The sequence below is a fragment of the Ochotona curzoniae genome, unplaced genomic scaffold, assembly GCF_017591425.1.
Source record: "Ochotona curzoniae isolate NIBS_2020 unplaced genomic scaffold, NIBS_Ocur_1.0 contig_4862, whole genome shotgun sequence".
NCBI classification, from domain to species: Eukaryota; Metazoa; Chordata; class Mammalia; order Lagomorpha; family Ochotonidae; genus Ochotona; species Ochotona curzoniae.
In genome coordinates, this window is record NW_024466403.1 from 265,674 (window position 1) to 285,750 (window position 20,077).

Genomic DNA, 20,077 nt, shown 5'->3' on the forward strand with positions numbered 1-20,077 from the left:
TGAGTAAGGATCAGGCAGGTTAAGCTTAACCACGAGTGAGAAGTGCTGGAGGGAGAGGGCAAGACTCTTGGGGACAGACAGAAAAGCAGCAGTCACAGAGTCAGATTCCAGAACCCGAATCCAGTAACGAGGAGAGCAGGAGACGGGGTGGGGGTCAGTGAAGGAACAAACCACAACGGAAAGTGACAGAATCGGGGGTGGGAGATCCAGATGGGGGCGAAGGAAGACTGAGGATGTGGGAATATGGCAGGGGTGGCAGTCACTGGTGGTGACCAAGCTGAAAGTCTGACACAGTGGGGAGAAAATGATTGGGAAGCAAGGAAAGAGAGATTATTGGAGGCAAGGCCAGAAACTGGGCGGGTCACAGCATGTTCTGTGTGGGTGTTGAAAGCATGAGAGATAACAAAGGGACAGAAGTTGAAATAGAATGTCAATGGCCCATAACTGACTCATGGGGGAATAGAGCACCCAGGTGCAGGTTACGGGGGCCCAGATCTTTGTGTAGTCCCCAGCACTGCAGGTGCAAGCGCCATGGGCACTACATGCAGAGGGAGAAGAGGGGAGGTGGGAAAGGAGGGAAGGTAGTGGGGAGAGAATGGAATCTGAAGACTGTTCTCTCCTTTGGGAGCAGCCTGCTTGAGGAGAAGTCTTTTGTCCTGGTGCCAAATTCCTTTCTGTTTGATTGAATTCGAAGATGGGTGGAAATTTTCAGTTGATGAGGGCCTGAGAACCAGAGATGAGCCAGATTTGAGATGGGAAGAAATGGCGGAGGTGCAGACAAAGCCAATGACAGTTGGCTGTGTGTAGATGCTTTTTCTCCTCAAATCATTTGCCCTGGATGAAACCATGTTTTGGTTTCGCCCCTCGCCCTAGAAAAGTCCACCAAGCCTATAGTTCCCTTGGGATGTGTGGGTCCCGCAGCCAGCCAGAGGTTCTGATTTAATTGGCCTGGGATGTGATCTGGGCTTTGAGATTTTGAAATGTTCCCCAGACTATTCTAATTCATAGTCAGTAATAAGAACTGTAGCTCCAAGGAGCACCTGAGTCTCTGTGGAGGAGCCCGCTGCCCTGATCCAACCGAGAGAACAGAGCAAGACCTTCCTGCTGGAGTGAGGAGTCCACTGATCAGGCCACATGAGACTCCACCAGAGCGGGAGGTAAGGAGGGTAGGCGGAATATAGGAGCTTTTAGGACATTTGCCCTTATTCTGGAAATTCAAATCCCAAGTATCTCTTTTTCTTGATCCAGTTTGTCAGGCACCTTTAGGAGCCATCAAACTTATCAGTTTGACAAAAATGTGGAAGTAGCGTACACATCACCAAGATCTTTGCTTCCTATAAGTGTTTGATTGGATGGATCCATTGGTGATTTTGTGTGCATGATGCCATAGACATCAGCAGTCTCCTTACAACTGGAAATAGTGTAGTAACATTTTAAATCTAATAAGACTGCAGAGCTGTTCCTGATAGTTTAGAGCCAAGTCAGAAAACTCATTCTTAAGATTTAATTTCTTGGGCCCAGTGCGATAGCCTAGTGGCTAAAGTCTTTGCCTTACATACACCAGAATCCCAAATGGGCACTGGTTCTAATCCTGGCAGCTCCACTTTCCATCCAGCTCCCTGCTTGTGGCCTCAGAAAGCAGTTAACGACAGTTCAAAGCCTTAGGACCTTGCACCTGCGTGGGAAACACGGAAGAAACTCCTGGCTCCTGGCTTCAGATTGGCTCAGCTCCAGCCATTACAGGCGCTTGGAGAGTGAACCAGCAGATGGAAGACTTTTCTCTCCATATCTCCTTCTCTCTGTATATCTACCTTTCCAATAAAAATAAATAAATCTTAAAAACAAAAACGTTTTAGTTTCTTGGGGCCAGCACTACAGCTTGGTAGGTTAATCTCCTGCCTGTGGTATTGGCAATCCCCTATGGATGCCAGTTCCAGTCCTGGTTGCCTCACTTTCAATTCAACTCCTTGCTAATGGCCTGGGACCCTGCCTGCACGGGGGAGAGAGGCCTGGAAGAAGCTCCTGGCTCACAGCTTTGGACTGACCCAGCTCCTGCTGCTGCAGCCATTTGGGAGAATGAATTAGTGAATGAAAGATCTCTCTCTTTAAAATATTTCAAATAAAAATGAATAAATCTTTTTTAAAAAAGTTCACAGGAAGTGGGATTAAAAGATAAATTTAAACAAAACCAAGGAGGTGTTTGTTTTAGGGAGGATGATCCAGCAGCTGTGTTGAGGGAGGCTTGGAGCAGGAAGAGGGTGGTAGTCGGCAGACCTGTTGGGGAGGCTGTTGCAACACCCAAGATGAGGTCTTTTTCTGGCACGGGGTGGGGAAAACCTGTGGACTGCAAGGTGATGTGGTTGTAGAATTTACCTGCTTTGACAGTATTCCAGAAGTAAGACAGGAGTGACAGAGGTGGCATGGAGTTTCCAGATTAGAATGGGTGACAGGAAAGTGGAGCTAAGGAGACAGGGAATCAGATTTCCATGTATTCAGTTTGGACATGCTGAGCTTGGAGGGCTGGCACCATACTCCATGTGGCTGTATTCTGCAGGGCCTGGAAGAATGTCTGGATGCGAAACAGGTTGGGGCCCAGTTGGATGGCTCAGTGGCTAAATCCTCACCTTGCAGATGCCAGGGTCCCATATGTACGTCAGCTCATGTCCTAGCTGCTCCACTTCCCATCCAGCTCCCTGCTTGTGGCCTGGGAAAGCAGCAGAGGACGAACCAAAGCCTTGGGACCCTGCACCCGTGTGGGAGATCCAGAAGAAGTTCCTTGCTCCTGGCTTCGGATCAGTTCAGCTCTGGCCATTGTGGTCATGTAGGGAGTAAACCAGTGGGTGGAGGACCTTTCTCTCCATCTTTTCTTCTCTCTGTAAATCTGCCTTTCCAATATAAATATATATATTTTTAAAAGTAGGTCAAAGAAGCATTTGGTTAGGGGTAACGGCTGGGTCAAGTAGTTGACCTTTGCAAGACAAAGTCTCAGAGAGAGAAAAAATGCAGAGATAGATACTCTGGGGGAAGGAAGAGACAAAGCAAGGGGGAGCAGAGGAGGAGCAGTGGTGGGGTCGTATGTGGAGGGGAAGTGGGTCGGGGGAGGAGACCCCAGCATTGTGGGGGTGCAGGGTCAAGGTACAAGCATGAGAGGGTTCAGACAGAGTATTGTGAAATGCCATTGACCTTGGCTCTGAGTAACCTGTAGTACTGGGTGGGTTGAGAGCAACTTCAGAAGAGGCATATTTCAAGGACTCAAGAAATGGGGGTGTGAAAGAGTTACACTTTCCTGCTAGCTACACTCCCCAAAGAAAACAATGTGAGGAGGTTCAGGGGTGAGAAAGTACAAGCTACAGATGCAAAAAAATTTGTTTTTGTAAAGATTATTAAAAAAAATTACCACCACCCCCCAAAAAAGAAATGGGGATGGAATTTTTTTTTTCTGAGAAATATGGTGTGGGAGGTTCAAAGGAGAACCCGCGGTGCCCACAGCCTGCCCCTGCTGCTCAGGCGCTTCGTCAGGGCCAGGCTTCTCTCCTCAAAGGGAAGCTCCTGGAGGCCCTGGACAGCCTGCTTGCTGGGCAGCTCTCCCCAGCATCCCGCACAGCATCTGAACAAGGTGTGAATGCAGAACTCGGGCGAGAACATAACCAGACGCCAAGCCAAGCCCATGGCGGTGCCACCCTCACCAAGAAGCCTCTGGGTTCACCGTGGGGTAGCAGAGGGCTCCTGGCTCCGGGCAACAGGAGAAGCTAATGTTCTCCTTGGGGCTGCCTGCCCAGTCCCCAGACCCTGACAGCGCGGCACCCCCTAAGCCAAGCCGCCTGCCGCCTGCCAGCCCAGGGTCAGTAACAGCTACCGGAGCCTGGCATTCCTTTCCCACAATTTCTCCACAAGAGCCTGCTTCTTCTTTGCTTACATTTCTTGGAGCTCCCCTCTCCAAAGCCCTAGGGGGAGGGCAAGTGGCAAGGCCCCGCTGAGAATGCACCCCAAGATCTTCCCAGGTAGCCTCTCCCCCGAGTGGTCGCCTGGGACCTCGTCTTCTCCCACTCCCCACTTTTCTCTCCCTCAGGCTTTCTGGAAGGGGCGTGCCCAAAGGACAGGTAGGGGGTGGGAGGCGCGGGCTTTGGAACTGCCGGTGATGAATCCACTGGGTCTCTTTAATATCGTCGTTCAGAACTGCACACACAGACGCACGCACAGACAGATCAGAACAAGGCGGGTCCGCCGAGGCGAGCGGGGAGCGGGCCGGCTCCTGGGTTCCCTCCGGCCGGCTGCCGAGGGCTGGCCGCACGGAATGGGTGGGAGGGACTATTTACAGCGACCGAAGCCCATTTCTTAACCCAGGGCGAAGGGTCTGCAACCAGAAACCTCTTAAATCCTATTCAAAAATAAGAGAGGGTCTGGGAAACGCAAGAGAAAGGGCGCAGAGAACAGCGGAGGATGGACAAAACCGTCCTAGCCAAAATAGGGGTGAATGTGGAGGCGTGGCTAGCCCGGGGCTCGATCCCGAAGCCCGGAGAAGGGGACCGGTCCGTCCCAGTCCGGGCGAGGCCTGCAGCCGCAGACCCAGAGGCCGGACTGGCGAGGAGAGGGCGGAGCCTGCCGACCTGGAGGCGGGGTTTCGTCAGGGCGGGGGCGGAGCCTACGGAGGAGGCGGGGCTTCGGGGGCCGGGCGCCTGACTGCGGAGCGCCGGGCCGGCCAGCTCGGTGGTCGGGGTGGGGGGCCTGGAGCGCCCTGGGGCCCGACGTTTGGGGGTGCTCCGGGGAAGCGGCGTCCCTGGGGGTGTGGGTCTTGGAGAGGTTCCTGAGGAACTGGCTTCGGAGCGTGCTCGCCCGGCCCGAGGTCCCGTGGAGGCCGAGTTGAGGATGCACTTCAGCCCGGCGGCCCCCGAGGCGCGTGTGCAGGGCGTCCCCCGGGTCCGCGGCCGGACTGCGGCAGATGCCTGGGAGGCCGAGGGACGCAGAGTGGGGCCCGGCGGGGTGCGATCCTAGGGATCCCAATAGTTCTCGTGGTGCTGCGCGGCGATGATGATGACTACGGTCAGGATGGTACACAGCACCATGGCCGCGATGCCCACAGCTAGGGAGATGAAGGAGAAATTCCGGGCCTCGCGCGAAGCGATCTCGGCCGACACCATGTCTCCGCGGGCGAGGGCCGTGCGCACCTAGGGGGACGGGGAGAGGGTGGAGGGGTGAGGGAGGCGCTTCCCTCACTCCTGTGCTCCTGGAGCCCCAGGGCGCCCAGCACTCCAGGGATGCGGCCAACCCGGCTCGCCGCCGCTCCCACCTGCACGGCCTTGAAGATGGCGATGATGCCGGTGGGCCAGAAGCAGCAGATGGTGGTCAGCACCGCGATGGGCATGTAGTCGTGGGGCGGGCGCCTCGGCTCCAGGAGGGCCAGGCCTGGGCCCTGGGGCGGCGGGGGTAGGGTGGAGGTCACTCCGGTTCCTCCTGGGGTCCCGCCTGTGTAGGGCTGTTGGAGGAAGCGGAGGGGTGGGGAGGAAAACGTCACGGCGACACCCCCACACCCCGACCCCGCTGCGGGTTCCACAAGTCCCTGCCTTACTCAAAGAAGCGGATCACCTGCTGCTACCTACTCAGGACATCTAGAAATTTCGCACCTCCGCCCCTCTCGGCTGTCAATCGCACCCTCCAAGTTCTGGCCTCAGCAGCAGTATTCGGGCCTCTTCGGAGTTTGCATACTCCTGCCAGATCTCTGGACGCTGCCCAGCGCAGTCTGGACGCTTCCTCTGCACTGACCCCCAACCCCCGCCTGTGCTGCTCCGCCTCGACCTGGGTTCGCTCCAGGTCGCCTCAACTTGGGCCCTCCAGGCTCCCTTCCCCCTCCTCGGCCTGATTTATAACCCCAGTAGATCCCTGACTCCTCTCGGTGTTCTCTGGGATGGGTCTCGCACCGACACCTGCTTCTTCATCCCCTCAGCCGCTTGTGTGTCCCCCATTCCCATTCCACCTGCCCCTCTCCTCCCAGGTTCCCCCTCACCTCCCCGTCCCCCCGAACTCACCGTACCCACCGGGTAGACCGGCACGTAAGCGGTGCATGGCTGCAGCTGCAGCGGGTAGCCGGGCGCCACGTAGCCCCCCAGCGGCAACGTGCCCACCGTCCCCGCGTGCGTGGGCACCACGAAGCCCGGGGCCTGGGTGGTCTGGGCGGGCGGCGGCGGTGGCGGGGCGGCGGCGGCCGGCGGCGGCGGGGGAAGCGGACCCTCGAAGCGAGTCTCCTGCAGATAAGGGTCGGGAGGCATGCGGGGCAAGGTAGCACATCCTGGCGGGGGCGCCCCGGCGGCTGGGCCGGGCGGCGCGTGGTGCGGGGGCCGGGGCAGCGTGGCCGAGGACGAGGGACCGCGCTGAGCCGCGGCCGCAGAGGAGGCCAGGCCGCCGGCTCCTAAACGCGGGAGGGTGGCGGTGCCAGACTGGTGGTAGTGGTGGTGGTGATGATGGTGCGAGGAGGGGGTTGCCTGTGGGGGAGGGGCGGGGGGCTCGGCTGGGGGCTGGGGGGCATTGTAGGGCGGTGGAGAAGTGTGAGGGACTGAGTCTGGGAGGCCTGGGAATGGGACCAGGGCAGAGACCACAGACATAGCCGGGAGATAGGAAGGAGGGAGGAGAGAGATGCGGTGAGAAGCCCTGTCTCATTCTGGGGTCACAGAGGGGTTGTATCTAGGCCAGCACCCCCTCCCCCTTGCTGTCAGTCTTGTTTCCAGGTCAGAACTCTTGCTTCTCTTTTGGGTCAATGGCAACATGCTCTCACACACAGACCCAGCGGGCTGTTCTGGTGCTGTGGGTTCCTTGGGGCTGGCCTGTGTGTTCCCACTTATACACATGGCAACGCGGTAGGTCGTGTTGACATGTGTTCAACAGTTGCATAAACACAAGTGGAACGGCGTGTTCCACAGTGCGGTTCCTGCAGCACTGGGGTGCCGTAGGCAATCTGGAAATCTCTGGACCTGTTCTCTGGGCATTTTAGTCCCCCCACCCCTGAACCAACCCCCTTCTGATCTTGTTTCTCCACATTTCTCCACTGGATGTCTCCCTGTGAGCCAGAGACTGTCCATCTGTCACTCCCAAAGATGCTAGCTAGTCCTGCAGTCCCTGGCGGATGCTCAGCCACCCTGGGCCACCCTCACCCTCTCCACCTGCCCCCCACCCAGGGTATTGGTCATGGGGCACACGCTGAGACTGGAAAGAGGAAAGGCAGGCAGGGGGAGGGAGAAGAAGCAAGGAGGGGGCCTTGGGGAGTTCAGAGCTGGAGAGCAGAGAACTGGAACAGAAGCACCAGCGGGCGGGGGGGGGGGGCGGGAGGGGGGCAGGTAAGGGAAGGGGTGGGGGAGGAGTAGGTTCAGGAGACCACAGAGCAGGCTGGAGATGTTGTTATTATTATTATTATTATTATTATTTTACCTGACTTCTCCGATGACATGCCTGTGGTCTCGCTGGGACAGGGTCCCCGCTGCTGGAGTCAGGAACCCCAGCTGGGTCCAGAGTCCGGGTGCCGGATGGCGCAGCCAGCAACAGCGCAGAGATGGAGAGATGAAGACAGCGGCGGGAGGGGGGACTGGGGGGGTAGAAGGGGGGGTGAGCTTAAAGGGACCGAGACAAGGGAGGGGAGAGCTCCAGACGTGCCCCCACTCCGGCTCCTCCGTCTCTCTCTGCACTTGGACCACCTCTCTCCTCCTCTCACCCTGGCATTCAAGCCCCCAGTTTAGGCTCCCTTGGAGTTGTCATGGAAACAGGGAGGCAAGACCAGGCGAAGGGGGAGGGACTAAAGGAAGGGAGGAGGGAGAGAGAACTCTCTAGAGTCTTCCCCTCCAAGACTAGCTTTAGGGGTTGTGTTATGGGAGGAAGCAAGCAGGTGCACAGTAGATTCTATATCCCAGGTCCTCCCTCCAGACCTGGGTCATTCAGGCACGTCTCCTTCCCTCCCTGTAAGGCACCAAGGTCTTCTCCCAAGCCCCCGGCCCTAGTTTTCTCCATTTTTAGCAGACAGCCATGTGTGAGAGAGCTCTGGGCAAAACTGAAAACTGAGAGGGTCTAAAAAGTTTCCAGGACACAGCCGGGCCTGAAGTAAAGTGGGATGATCAGGGGTATCACTTGGGCATAGCCAGGTCGGCAGGGGCTGAAGATGGGGAGGAGGCTGAGAGGGCTTGGGAGGCTGTACAGGCACCTGCTCTGCAAAGGCGTCAGGAGAGAGCAACCGAGCAGCGGGGCGGCGGAAGGCACGTTTGCTCTACCCTTCCACCTCCGCCTGTTGGGACTGCCTGGGCCAGCCCGTGTTCCCCTCCATTCCCCACATCCCCTGCCGGCAACCCCCGCCCACGCGCAGCTCCACCTCCAGCGCGACCTGAGGCACCCGGTTATTGCAGTCTTTTTATTTGCGTTTGGCGTCTTGGAAGCGCGTGGGTGGGGAGGGGGCTGAGGCCAGGCAGTCTAGCGAGATTTCCACCACCAGTTGGCCTTTTCGCAGAAACAGAGCGGGAGACATCCCTGTAACCCCCGCTTCTGCGTTCTAGAGCTCTCCCCAGGCCCCGCCTCGAATCGCTGTCCACGTCCTGGCGGGAGACCACCCGACTGCGGGACTTGCGACCGCAGCCTCCCACCGATCGTTCTGGTTTCTCAGGCGTGCGCGTGAGGCCCAGATTCCTCGCCCCCAGCCCATCCCCACTTGACACAATTCCGAGCGCAAATGGGTTTGGCTGGGACCGCCCGAGGCCAGAGCTTAGGAACGGAGGGAGGTGCTCAGACCTGCTGGGAAATCCTTTCCTCCATGGTCGCTTCTTCAGATACCGAGTAAAAGCCCTCACAAACCGAGCTGTGGCCGCCGCGCTGGCATATCGGGTAGGGGGAGCGGAGCTGCAGAGGAGGGGGGCGCAGGCGCCCGAGGCCTGCGGTGGAGGTGGGGAAGCAGGGTCTGCGTTGGGAGGCGCCCACGGAGGGCTGGATCGTAGGGGTCGCTTAGGTCGGAAGGTCTGCGGAGGTCACGAGGGCGTGAGTCGGCGTGGCCCCGGGGGCTCTCCGCCCCCCTGGGGGTGGGTCGTCCTTGGGGAGGGAAGCTGAGACGCGAGGGAGCAACTGGGCCAGGCTGCACTTGGCTTGAGGGGCCTGAAGGACTCTCCGCGTCTCTGGAGACAAGCTTGCTACACGCACTTCAGAACCAAGAGTTGTAAGGCGCTGACCCGGGGCGGGCGGGCGGGCGCCCAGGAGCTCTCCGGGGCTGCCATCAGTCCTCCGGGCCCTGCAGGCGCTCGGCCGGCGGGCAGCAGCAGGCGCAGCTCCCCTACCCCCTCCCCTGCCCCGGCCGCTCCGCAGCGTCTCCCTTGGGAACTCCGCGTTCCGCTGCGGAGTCAGACGCCTGAACTGGAAGGCGGGGGCACATCAAAGCCGGGAAAACGAGGCCCTGGGGACTTGGGGTGCAGCACGGCCTTCTTTTGGTGCCGCCAGAATATTCGTTGCTTCTCCCTCTCTCCACTGGCTTGAATGGATCGCTCCATCCATTTTACCCCCCTCTCCTCGGGCGCAATGGAATGTTCCAGCGCCCCTCCGGTCCCGGGCCGCGTTACGGGGGACGCCCGCACAGTTGCCAGGGAAAGCCCCGGACGTGACGGCTTTGCGCGACCCCGAGCGGCCCTCCCCGCTTCCAAGCCGTCGTTCCTGGCGCGCTGACTTCTCACACCCACTTCCCTACCCCGCGGGTTCCAGACGGGAGAAGTAAACAGCGGGAGGACCGAGGCCTACGGGGACACAGGCCAGGTGGGAGGCTGCGCTCTGCGGGGAGTCCTGGCTTGCTGCTCGGAGTGGTCCAGAACCGCGGCTTGCGCGTGGTTGGTGTGTGATGCCTTAGGAAGGTCCTCGTCCTGGGGACCCTGGACCCCCGGAGCGCTGAGTTGGGGGCGGGACATCAGGTGCGCTCGGGTGCACCTGCGCGGTGGAGAGGAGTGTGTGGGGTGGGGTGGGGCAGCACTGAGTGGAAAGTAAGTTATTTTGTGACCAGGACCTGCCGTGGGAGCTGGAAGGGCACACTTGATTGCCGGGCGTCTGTTGCGAGGGGGAGGAGGAGTTGTCATCTCCCTCACGGGCTCTCTCTTCTCTCTCCCTTCCCAGCCAGGAGCATGCTGGGGCTCAGGGGGCAGCAGCTGCCCTGGACCTGGGTCCTGCTTCTCCTGCCGGTTTGGTTGCTGCTGCTGCTGCCCGCAGCCCCCGCACCCCGCGGCACTTCCTACAAGCCGGTCATTGTGGTGCATGGGCTGTTTGACAGCTCGTACAGCTTCCGCCACCTGCTGGAATATATCAACGAGGTCTGTTGTGGTGGGGCGCCTCCTGCGAAGGCACTGGCAGTGAGGCTTGGGGGGGGGCGGAGACTGCGGTAGTGGGGGCCTGCCCGGTTCCAAGAGGAGTGGGTCTGCTGGCGCGGAGAGAGCTGGGGGACCAGCACCCTAGGTTCTAGCAGGACGGAGGGGGCGTGTGGACACGGTCCAGGGGGGCGGGACACTTCCCTAGTTTTCACCTCCTTCCCCCACAGACACACCCGGGGACTGTGGTGACGGTGCTGGATCTCTTCGATGGGAGAGAGAGCTTGCGGCCCCTGTGGGAACAGGTGCAAGGCTTCCGAGAGGCAGTGGCCCCCATCATGGCCAAGGCTCCTCAAGGAGTGCACCTCATCTGCTACTCTCAGGGTAGGCATGCCCCCCTGCCCCGACTCCTAAGCACTGTCTGAGGTCCGATGCTTGTCTGAGAAATGCCTCCCTGTGCCCCTGTCCTCAGTCACAGGGCTCCCTGGCACCTGAACCCTTTCTCTCCTGACTGTCCTCGGCACCTGGTCTTATGTCCCTGTCCCCAGTGTGGGCTGGCAGGCCCCCTGGACTGCTGTTCTCGGTTCTGGCACTTAAGGGCCTGGGGGCTCTTAGAAGCACCTACAGCCAGCAAGCCTAGACCCCATTCTGGCTCTGTCACGGGACAGGTGGCCTTTGGGATAAGGTGTGTGTGCCTTCTCTGGACTTCTGCTATGTGTTCGGTCTGGCTAGGAGGTGTCTCCTTGCCTTGCTGCCCCTGAGACCCTGCTCCCCTTCCCTCCCCCCGACAATGGTGTTCTTTCTCCAGGGGGCCTTGTGTGCCGGGCGCTGCTCTCGGTCATGGATGATCATAACGTGGATTCTTTCATCTCCCTCTCCTCGCCACAGATGGGACAGTATGGGGGTGAGTGGGCATGGTGGGCTGCATGGAAGGCCCTGGCTTGCAGGGCACCAAGGTTTGTGGTCACTTGGCACTGCCATTCTTTTACCAGATACTGACTACCTGAAGTGGCTGTTCCCCACCTCCATGCGGTCCAACCTCTACCGGATCTGCTATAGCCCCTGGGGCCAGGAGTTCTCTATCTGCAACTATTGGCACGGTGAGTTGGGTGTGCGGAACTGGGGCCCCCACAGAGAGGGCATCCTAGGGGTGCAGGCTGTGGCTGTCACCCCTACAGTAATGACAGTAACCTCATGTTCCTAGCACTGCGCATCTGAACTGCTGTCTCGCCTCACAGCCTGAGGTGATGTGTCAGGTGCCTGGGACCACAACCCTTTTCGGTAAAGAGCCAGACACAAGATATTTTGGGTTATGTAGGCCATGAAATTATTGCCAGGGCTGCTGGCTTTGGTTGTAGTCTGAAGATAGCTGCAGACCTTATGTAAATAAATGTGAATATATAAATAAATGATTCCAGCCAACTTTTTTCCTACAAAATCAAGTGGCAGGGGCAGGCTTTGTGGCGTAGTAGGTTTCGCTGCACTTTCGGGTCATCTCTGTCTCATCTCAGTGCCTGGTTCCCGTCCCAGCAGCTGTGGTTCCCATCCCGCTTCCTGCTACTGCACCTGCTGGGAAGGCAGCCGATGCGGACCCAAGCACGTGGGTCTCTGCCACCATTGTGGGAGACTGTCGCTGTCCCACAGCAATGGACTTGGTGCACAGAACTGATAATAACACGCATGAACTACTGACTGATGGTCAATAGCCGAAGTTTATTAGTGGCATCAGACTTTATACACTGAGGGTCATATGGGATAAGGGAGGGAGTATTGAGCTTATCAACAGAACCCATCAACTGTTTCTATATTTTTGTTTGGAACTCCTTTTGAGTATTCCACCAGCTGTTCTCATTCACATGCTGTCTACTCAACTGTTCTCATACATAAAAAGGTATCCATTTGGTTGTTCTTATATAAATATTATTCAATCAATTGTAATCCTGTGCTCGCTGACCTTCCAGGGTCATAATGTCCTTCTAGAGGAGATTTTGTTGTTGGAGGACCTGGCTTCTGGCTTTGGATGGAAGATTTGTCATCCAAATAAGTAAATCTTAAAAATATAAAAGTGACGGGCCCAGTGCAGTGGCTTAGCAGCTAAAGTGCTCGCTTTGAATGTACCAGGATCCCACATGGGCGCCGGTTCTAATTCCAGCAGCCCTGCTTCCCATCCAGCTCCCTGCCTGTGACCTGGGAAAGCAGTTGAGGACGGCCCACAGCCTTGGGACCCTGCACCCACATGGGAGATTTGGAAGAAGCTCCTGGCTCGTGGCTTTAGATGGACTCAGCTCCAGCTGTTGCGGTCACTTGGGGAGTGAATCATCATACAGAAGATCTTCCTCTCTGTCTCTCCTCTTTGTATAGCTGACTTTACAATAAAAAATAAATAAATCTAAAAAAAAAAAGAAAAAGTGACAGGGTAGGTTTTACCTCTTGGTCGTTGACTATGGTCACCCAAATAAGTAAATCCTAAAAATATAAAAGTGACAGGGTAGGTTTTTACCCCTGGGTCATTGACCATGCTGTGTGACTTTGGGTCAGGTGCTTAACTTTGCTGTGACTCAGCTTTCCTCATTTGTGAAATATTAACAGAGCTTGACCCTCGTGGAATTGCTTTCATGTTCTTTGAACAACATTGCCTTACAGTGGGTGCTGTACAGAAGTATAGGAGTGCCTGCTGCCCTGTTTATAATTGTTGTTACTCCCACTACCCGACTAACTACCTGTAAGCACAGCCTCCTGACTGCTCCTTCTCTAACTTGGAACTGCTCTTTGTCCCCAGATCCTCACCATGATGACTTGTACCTCAATGCCAGCAGCTTTCTGGCTCTCATCAATGGAGAAAGAGACCATCCCAACGCTACTGGTGAGCCACATGCTGCTGGGTCTCCCCTTTGCGACTCCGACCTCCTATGTCCTTCCCTCTGGCCTGGCCCCGGTGGCTGACTAGGGCTGTCTTCTTTTCTCCTTGCAGCATGGCGAAAGAACTTCCTTCGTGTGGGCCGCCTGGTGCTGATTGGGGGTCCTGACGATGGTGTTATCACTCCCTGGCAATCCAGGTAAGAGGGGCCTGTGTGGCCTGAAGATTACCTAAACACGTTCCCTTCAGGACTTTAGCCCATCAGTCTCTGTCTCTTGCTTGGATCTGGCCTGCCCCTCCCGCCGTTCAGCTAATGCCTCCCCACTCCATTCCTTCTGCCCTCCCAGACCAAACCTGCAGGTCATACCCCAAGCCCTGTGTCTGGCTGGTCATTACGTCCTACTGTATCTACTTCCTTTCCATCCTTACCACCATAGCTCTGGGTAAAAAAAAAAAAAAAAATGTGTAATTTCAGAGAATCTTAGGAAATGGCAAAGATGACATGAGGGCTCTGCGTACCCCATATCCCCAAGGGTTGCATTTTGCATCATTAGAGCAATAGAAAAGTTAGAAAATTGGTTTTGGTGCTGTGTGTGTATCTAACTCTATGTCATTTTATTGTACTTTTAAAAAATATTACTTATTCTTATTGAGAAGGCATATTTGCTGAGAAAGATGGAGAAAAATATCTTTTAACCATCAGTTCACTCCCCCGTGGCCGCAGTGACTGGAGCTGAGCTGATCCAAAGCCAGGAGTTTCTTTGGGGTCTCCCACGTGGGTACAGGGTCCCAAGGCTTCGTGCCGTCCTCTATTGCCTCCCCAGGCCACAAGCAGAGCAGGATGAGGAGTGGAGTAGCTGGGACACAAACCAGCTCCCAAATGGAATCCCGGCACTTGCAAGGGGAGAATTACCCAATTGAGCCATTGCAGCAGGTCCTGATTTATTATATTTCCTCCCACTTTTTTATCTGTCTATAACATTCTCATTGCTGTTGGATGATGACCACTGACCGCCCTCCCACTGGTGGAATAATATCAGCAAGTTGTTCAAAGTTGTAATGGAAGCTTTATTGGAAAATCCACTCCTGGCCCCCTTCACACAAAGGGAAAGGAAAATGGAGGCAAAAAGGGCCTCTGAGACACGTGTTGAGGAGTTTTATGCGCCTATAGACACGTGGGCAGGCAAAGGGGCTGTTTATGCCCCAACTATATAAGGAATGTCCATTCATGTGTGTCATTGGTCAACTGGAATCCTGCCAGGTCGGTGACGTAACTGGCTCCTGTGGCCCCTCCTGTTCCAGGCTGAAGCCTGGGAGACGTGCCGGGTCCAGAGCAGACCAGCCCCTCGTCTCCGGTGCCCTGCCCTGCGCAGCCATCAGTTGCCTCAGCCTTGTGCTCTCCTTGTCGTGCTCAGGAACATCTGAGGCTTTGTGGCACTTAGTCCATGCCCCTGTCATGGATGATCTGAAATGCTACCTGAGCGCTTTCAGTTGCCCAAACTGATTGAGCATGATGTGTCCACACACTGTTCCAGGCCATGGGGACGTGACGGTCAAGACAAGTCCCTGTGTTAGGTGGCTTATCTACTCGGGGAGGCCTATAGTTACTACTGAAGCATGTTACATGACAAAATAAGGCAGGGAAAGGGGTCAGAGTGTCACTGGGAACTATTGTGCACGGTGGCTCTGGAGTTTGATTTGAATACAGACTGAAGGAAATGAGGGAGGGAATGGCGCAACAGTGTAGGGGAGGAGTGGCTCCCCCAAGGCCCTGGGGCAGGTGTGAGGAGTGAGAAGACTGGACGGCCAGAGCACAAGGTGCTGGGGAGAGCAGGCAGAGGGGCCACAGGGTACTGGTTACATGGAGCCTTTGTGTGTCAGAGTAAGACCCTGATTTTCTTTTTTAAATAAAATTTAGGTAACACTTAGATTGCTGTTTTGATTAATTTTTTAAAGATTTGTTTAACTTTATTGTGAAGTAAGATAAATAGAGAGGAGGAGAGACAGAGGAAAGATCTTCCATCCATTGATTCATTCCTCAAGTGGCTGCAACAACTGAAGCTGTGCCAGTCTGAAGCCACGAGCCACGGGCTTCCTCCAGGTCTCCCACACGGGTGCAGGGTCCCAAGGCTTTGGGCAGTCCTCCACTGCTTTTCCAGATCACAAGCAGGCAGCTGGATGGGAACACAATGCACCATATGAGATCCTGGTGCATGCAAGGAGATGACTTTAGCTGCTAGGCTGCCATGCCGGGCCTTATTTTAATTAATTTTAAGCACAGTTTTGTAATGTTAACAAAAATCCATATTGTCAGGCAGGAAACCACCACTATCCACCTTTAAAATGTTCCTTCCTCAAACTGAAAGTCCTGTGCTGCCTAAATGATAAGTCCTCATCCCTCCCTCTTCCCAGCCTTTCATTTGTTTTCTTCTGAGTGAGATGGGAATGCATGAGACAGCAGGTGCTGCGTGAAGAGGTGACACTCCTTACAATACTGTAATAGCACAGTTGTAAGGGATCTCATTTCCCACCCACAACCAGCACAGGATTGATAGTCCCCACCCAGGTCCTAAGGTGCTGTTTCAAGTGTTTCTGTTAGCTCCTTTAGCCTCTTGATAACCGCACAATACAAGGTAATCATGGTTATTTTCGCCTGGCACCAAAGGAGGCAGGGCCCACATTCAGGGTGGATAGGTGAAGTCAGGCTGTGAGTCTTAATGATGGTGAGGTAGGTAGGTGACAGACGCACACTGAACAGTGTCCAGCAGAGCTGTGACCTTCCTGCTTTCCCACATCTGCCATCCAGCTCCTCAGCACGGCCCCCTCATGCCCACAGCCATACCTCACCTCTCTGCCTGTCACTGTCCCTTTTTTGCGAAACAGCCTTCCCCAGTGTAGGAGCCCAGGGCGATCAAATCCTGTGCTGATGCTCTAAAACTAGGACGTGGCCCATCCTCTGTTCCTGTGGCCTGTTGTCCCAACACAATGAGCTTTTCTGTTACTTGTGGTCAGGGTCCTCTCAGTACCTGAGCTAAATATTCTTTGTTTTTTTTTTTTTTTTTTTTTTTTTTTTTAATCTGAAGACTTTTTTTGTTTGAAAAGATCTTCCATCTACTGGCTCATTGCCTAAAGGACTACAATGGCCAGAGCTGAGCTGATCTGAGGACAGGAGCCAGGGTCTTCCTGCAAGTCTCCCATGCCGGTATAGGATCTGGGCCCTGGGACTGGTTTTAAATAATGCATACTTAGAAGTTATTGCAGCTTGGGCCCAATGCAATGGCTCAATGACTAAACCCTCACCTTGCAAGTGCCGGGATCCACATGGGAGCTGGTTTATGTCCCAACTACTCCACTTCATTTCTAGCTCCCTGCTTATGGTCTGAGAAAGTAGAGCATGGCCCAAATCCTTGGGGTCCTGCACCCACATGGAAGACTGGGAAGAAGCTCCTGGCTCCTGGCTGTGGATCAGCTCATCTCCAGCTATTGCGACCGTTTGGGGAGTAACACAGTATATAGAATATCTTTCTGTTACTTCTCTCCCTAAATCTGATCTGCCTTTCCAGCAAAAATAAAGAAATCTTTAAGAACAAAAAAAGTAATGAGAAGTTACTGCTGCTGCCACTGTGGTGCAGTGGATCGGGCCAGTGCCTGTGATGCCAGCATCCCACGTCAGAGTACCTAATCAAGAGCACTCTGCTTCCCTTCGGCATCCTGTAGCTGTGCCTGGGAAGCCATGGATAATGGCCCCAGGACCAGGGCTCCTGCTACACATGTTGTGGGAGCCCCAGGTGAAGTTCCACGTCCCTATCTTTGGTCTGGTCCGGCCTAATTGTGTACATTTGGAGATTAAACTGGTGGATGGATGGAAGAATTCTCTGGTTTTTAACTCTGTCAGATCTCTTTTTTTTTTTTTTTTTTTTTTACCTGGAAAGGCAGATATACAGGGAGAAGGAGATACAGAGAGAAAGACCTTCTGTCTGTTGGTTCACTCCCCAAGTGACTTCGGTGACTGGAGCTGAGCCAGTCTGAAGGCAGCAGCCTCTTCCAGGTTTCCCACGTGGGTGCAGGGTCCCAAGGCTTTAGACCGTCCTCAACTGTTTTCTCAGGGCACAAGCTAAGAACTGGATAAAAAGTGGGGCCTCCTGGATCAGAACCAGTGCCCAAATGGGATCCCAGCACATGCAAGGCAAGAACTTTAGCCACTAGGCTACTGCATCAGGCCCTCTGAGAAATCTTTAAATAATTTTTTTTTTCCTAAAAAATGTTACCAAAATAGTATAAAGCTAGGTTTCCCAAATCAACATTTTACCATGTTTTCATTAAGACCTTTTTTAAAAATAAAGATTATTTAATTATTTGAAAGGCAGAGATCTCTTCCAATTGCTGGTTCACTCCACAAATGGCTACAACAGCAAGGGCTGGGACAGGCTGAAGTCAGGATTCGGAAGCCTCACCTGGGTCTGCACATGGATGCAGGAGCCCAAGGACCTGAGCCATCTTCCACTGCCTTCCCAGGAAGATTGGCAGAGAGCGGGACTGAAAGAGCAGCCAGGGCTAGAGTGAGTGCTCATATGGGATATTGGTGCTGCTGATGGAGGCTTGACTCACTGGGCTGCAGCACTAGCCCCCTGAGTGTATTTTATATTCTTTTGCATATGCTAATATGCAAACATACTTAATATAGTGAATATTTAAATAGTGTACCCTTTGAGGTAGCCTGCAGGAATGACATTTCTTTATTTCTAAATATGTAAATATGGGCCCGGCACAATAGCATAGTGATTAAAGTCCTCACTTTGCATTCACCAGGATCCCATATGGGCACTGGTTCTAATCCTGGTGGCCCTCGCTTCCCATCCAGCTCTCTGCTTGTGTTCTGGAAAAGCAGTCAAGGATGGCCCAAAGCCTTGGGACCCTGCACCCACATGGGAGAGCCAGAAGAAGCTCCTGGCTTCAGATCAGCTCAGCTCCAGCCATTGCAGCTACTTGGAGAGTGAATCAGCAAACAGAAGTTCTTCTTCTCTGTCTCTCCTCTCTGTATATCTGCTTTTCCAATAAAAGTAAATAGATCTTAAAAACAAAACAAAAAGTGGAATATATAGGCATACTGTGGCATAACACGTTAGGCCTCTACTTAATGGTACTGCCGGCATCTCATATGAGTTCCAGTTCATGGCCCAGCTGCTCTACTTCATGGCCTAGGTAAGCAGCAAAGAACAGTCCCTTGCACCCACATGGCTGACCCAGAAGAATGCTCCTGGCTCCCAGCTTTAGAGTGACCCAGCTGTGACCATTGTGGCCATTTAGGGGAGTGACCCTTAGATGGAAGATGGAATATCTGTCCTTCCGTCTCTCTGTAACTGCCTTTCAAGTGGGTTTTTTTTTTTTTTTTTTCTTAAAGCTGGACTGTCCCACTGTGGTATGGGCTGCAGGTAGCAGTTTAACTGGCTATGCCTCCATGCTCACCCCAGTTGTCCTGTCTCTTTAGTTCTTTAATATTAATCTGGAATATTTACACAGTCCTTGCCTATGGACGTTGACATTATTTGAAACCTATGAATTGGTTACCCTGTGGGATTCTTCACCATCAGATCCAGGTCCCATCCTTTAAATGAGATTTGAGTGTTCCTACAGGGTCCCATCCCAGCTTGGTATCCTGCCCCCGCCAGCTCTCCTGATAACTCCTCCCCCATCTCTTCGTAGCTTCTTCGGTTTCTATGATGCAAACGAGACTGTCTTGGAGATGGAAGATCAACTGGTGAGCACTTTGGGGTCACTTCACCCACTGTCCCATTTCACCCCAGAGATCTCCCTGTCCCTGACCCTGTGGGGATGGGCCCCGGGACACCTCAGTAACTCACCAGGTCTCTCCTTGTGTCTTTCTCCCATGCTTTTCCCCACTTGAAGGTTTATCTACGTGATTCTTTCGGCTTGAAGACTCTGTTGGCACGGGGGGCCATAGTGAGGTGTCCGATGGCCGGGATCTCCCACACAACCTGGCATTCCAACCGCACCCTCTACGAAACCTGCATCAAACCCTGGCTCTCCTGAGGATGCTCTTGGGGCTCCCCAGGAACTCCTCAGCCCAGAGACCTGATGGGGGTCCTGGAAAGCAGGTGGTCTGGTGCGCCCTGTGACCACCTCCCAGCTCCCACACTGCCCCCACCAATCAGGGCTCCCAGATTCGCCTCCTCTGCTCCTCCCCCCGACAAGCGACAGGTCCTGGGCTTCCCTACCTCACGCCCTCTTTGGAGGGTGCTCCGGGCTCCCCCTTTCTCCCGGGGCTGAGGTTGGGATGTGAAGATCCAGGTTTTTAACTTGTGGCTGCTGCTGCTGCTGCTCCTCCTCCATATCTGGCTGCACAGGAGGAGAACCCAGCCCCTGTGTGCCATAGGGGCCTCCCTCCCTCAGGCCACTCAGGACATTTGTAGCTTCTGTTCTCTCATGTTCCCTTCTCTGAACTCCCCTGTGTGTCAGCTCTCCTCACTCCCAAGCAAGACCAAGTGAGAGTGAGGCTCCCCTATGGGGACAGTTCCGTTTTTGAAGTGTCAGTGTTGGGGAATATCTGTGGCCTGTGAGGCCCATCTCAGGTTTGGGGATCCCCCAGTCCCTATGATCAGTGTTGGGGTACCCCTAGGGGCCTAGTTTCTTTGAGGCCCCAGCCCCTCTTTTAACTGCCCTAGAATGGGTGTTTCTCCTGTATTTATGGGAATAAAGTTGCATTTCCTCAGCGTGGCTTGGCTCATTTCCATGTGGAGACCTGGCTCCTCAAAAAGGGAGGGGATGGAGGGCCCAAGGCCTGGGTACCCGGATGCCTGCTTTGGGGTGGGGACCCCCATGGTGTTTCCGCTTTCTCAAGGCCCATTCTGTGTGGGTTCCTGATTCTCTGCGGGTTCTTTCCTGCTGAAGACAATTCTCT

At 54.8% G+C, this 20,077-nt stretch overlaps 2 protein-coding genes across 3 annotated transcripts; one reads left to right on the forward strand and one right to left on the reverse strand.

Annotated features, from left to right (window-relative positions):
• Positions 1-4,714: 4,714 nt before the first annotated feature.
• On the reverse strand, positions 4,715-7,547 carry PRRT1 (proline rich transmembrane protein 1). The gene is made up of 4 exons (XM_040988384.1): positions 7,417-7,547; positions 6,024-6,562; positions 5,288-5,473; positions 4,715-5,165 (listed from the first exon to the last, which is right to left on the reverse strand). The coding sequence occupies exons 1-4, from the start codon at positions 7,433-7,435 to the stop codon at positions 4,989-4,991; spliced, it is 921 nt and encodes a 306-aa protein (XP_040844318.1). The 5' UTR covers positions 7,436-7,547; the 3' UTR covers positions 4,715-4,988.
• An 874-nt stretch (positions 7,548-8,421) lies between these two features.
• On the forward strand, positions 8,422-19,883 carry PPT2 (palmitoyl-protein thioesterase 2). Of its 2 annotated transcripts, none has more exons than XM_040988413.1 (9): positions 8,422-9,175; positions 10,114-10,307; positions 10,532-10,685; positions 11,110-11,205; positions 11,294-11,401; positions 13,081-13,164; positions 13,273-13,357; positions 18,862-18,916; positions 19,066-19,883. In XM_040988413.1, the coding sequence occupies exons 2-9, from the start codon at positions 10,122-10,124 to the stop codon at positions 19,207-19,209; spliced, it is 912 nt and encodes a 303-aa protein (XP_040844347.1). In that variant the 5' UTR covers positions 8,422-9,175; positions 10,114-10,121; the 3' UTR covers positions 19,210-19,883. The 2 variants fall into 2 exon arrangements, with proteins under 2 accessions (XP_040844347.1, XP_040844346.1); XM_040988412.1 differs by lacking the exon at positions 8,422-9,175 and adding an exon at positions 9,585-9,762.
• The last annotated feature ends 194 nt before the right edge of the window (positions 19,884-20,077 follow it).

Excerpts from the sequence above, each read along its gene's own strand:
- PPT2 (XM_040988413.1), top strand. The coding sequence starts at position 10,122 with ATGCTGGGGCTCAGGGGGCAGCAGCTGCCCTGGACCTGGGTCCTGCTT. Across the intron at positions 10,308-10,531 it reads TGCTGGAATATATCAACGAG|ACACACCCGGGGACTGTGGT; the intron begins GTCTGTTGTGGT and ends CTTCCCCCACAG. Across the intron at positions 11,206-11,293 it reads ACAGATGGGACAGTATGGGG|ATACTGACTACCTGAAGTGG; the intron begins GTGAGTGGGCAT and ends TTCTTTTACCAG.
- PRRT1 (XM_040988384.1), bottom strand. Across the intron at positions 5,474-6,023 it reads CGGTCTACCCGGTGGGTACG|CCCTACACAGGCGGGACCCC; the intron begins GTGAGTTCGGGG and ends TTCCTCCAACAG. Across the intron at positions 5,166-5,287 it reads CCATCTTCAAGGCCGTGCAG|GTGCGCACGGCCCTCGCCCG; the intron begins GTGGGAGCGGCG and ends CCGTCCCCCTAG.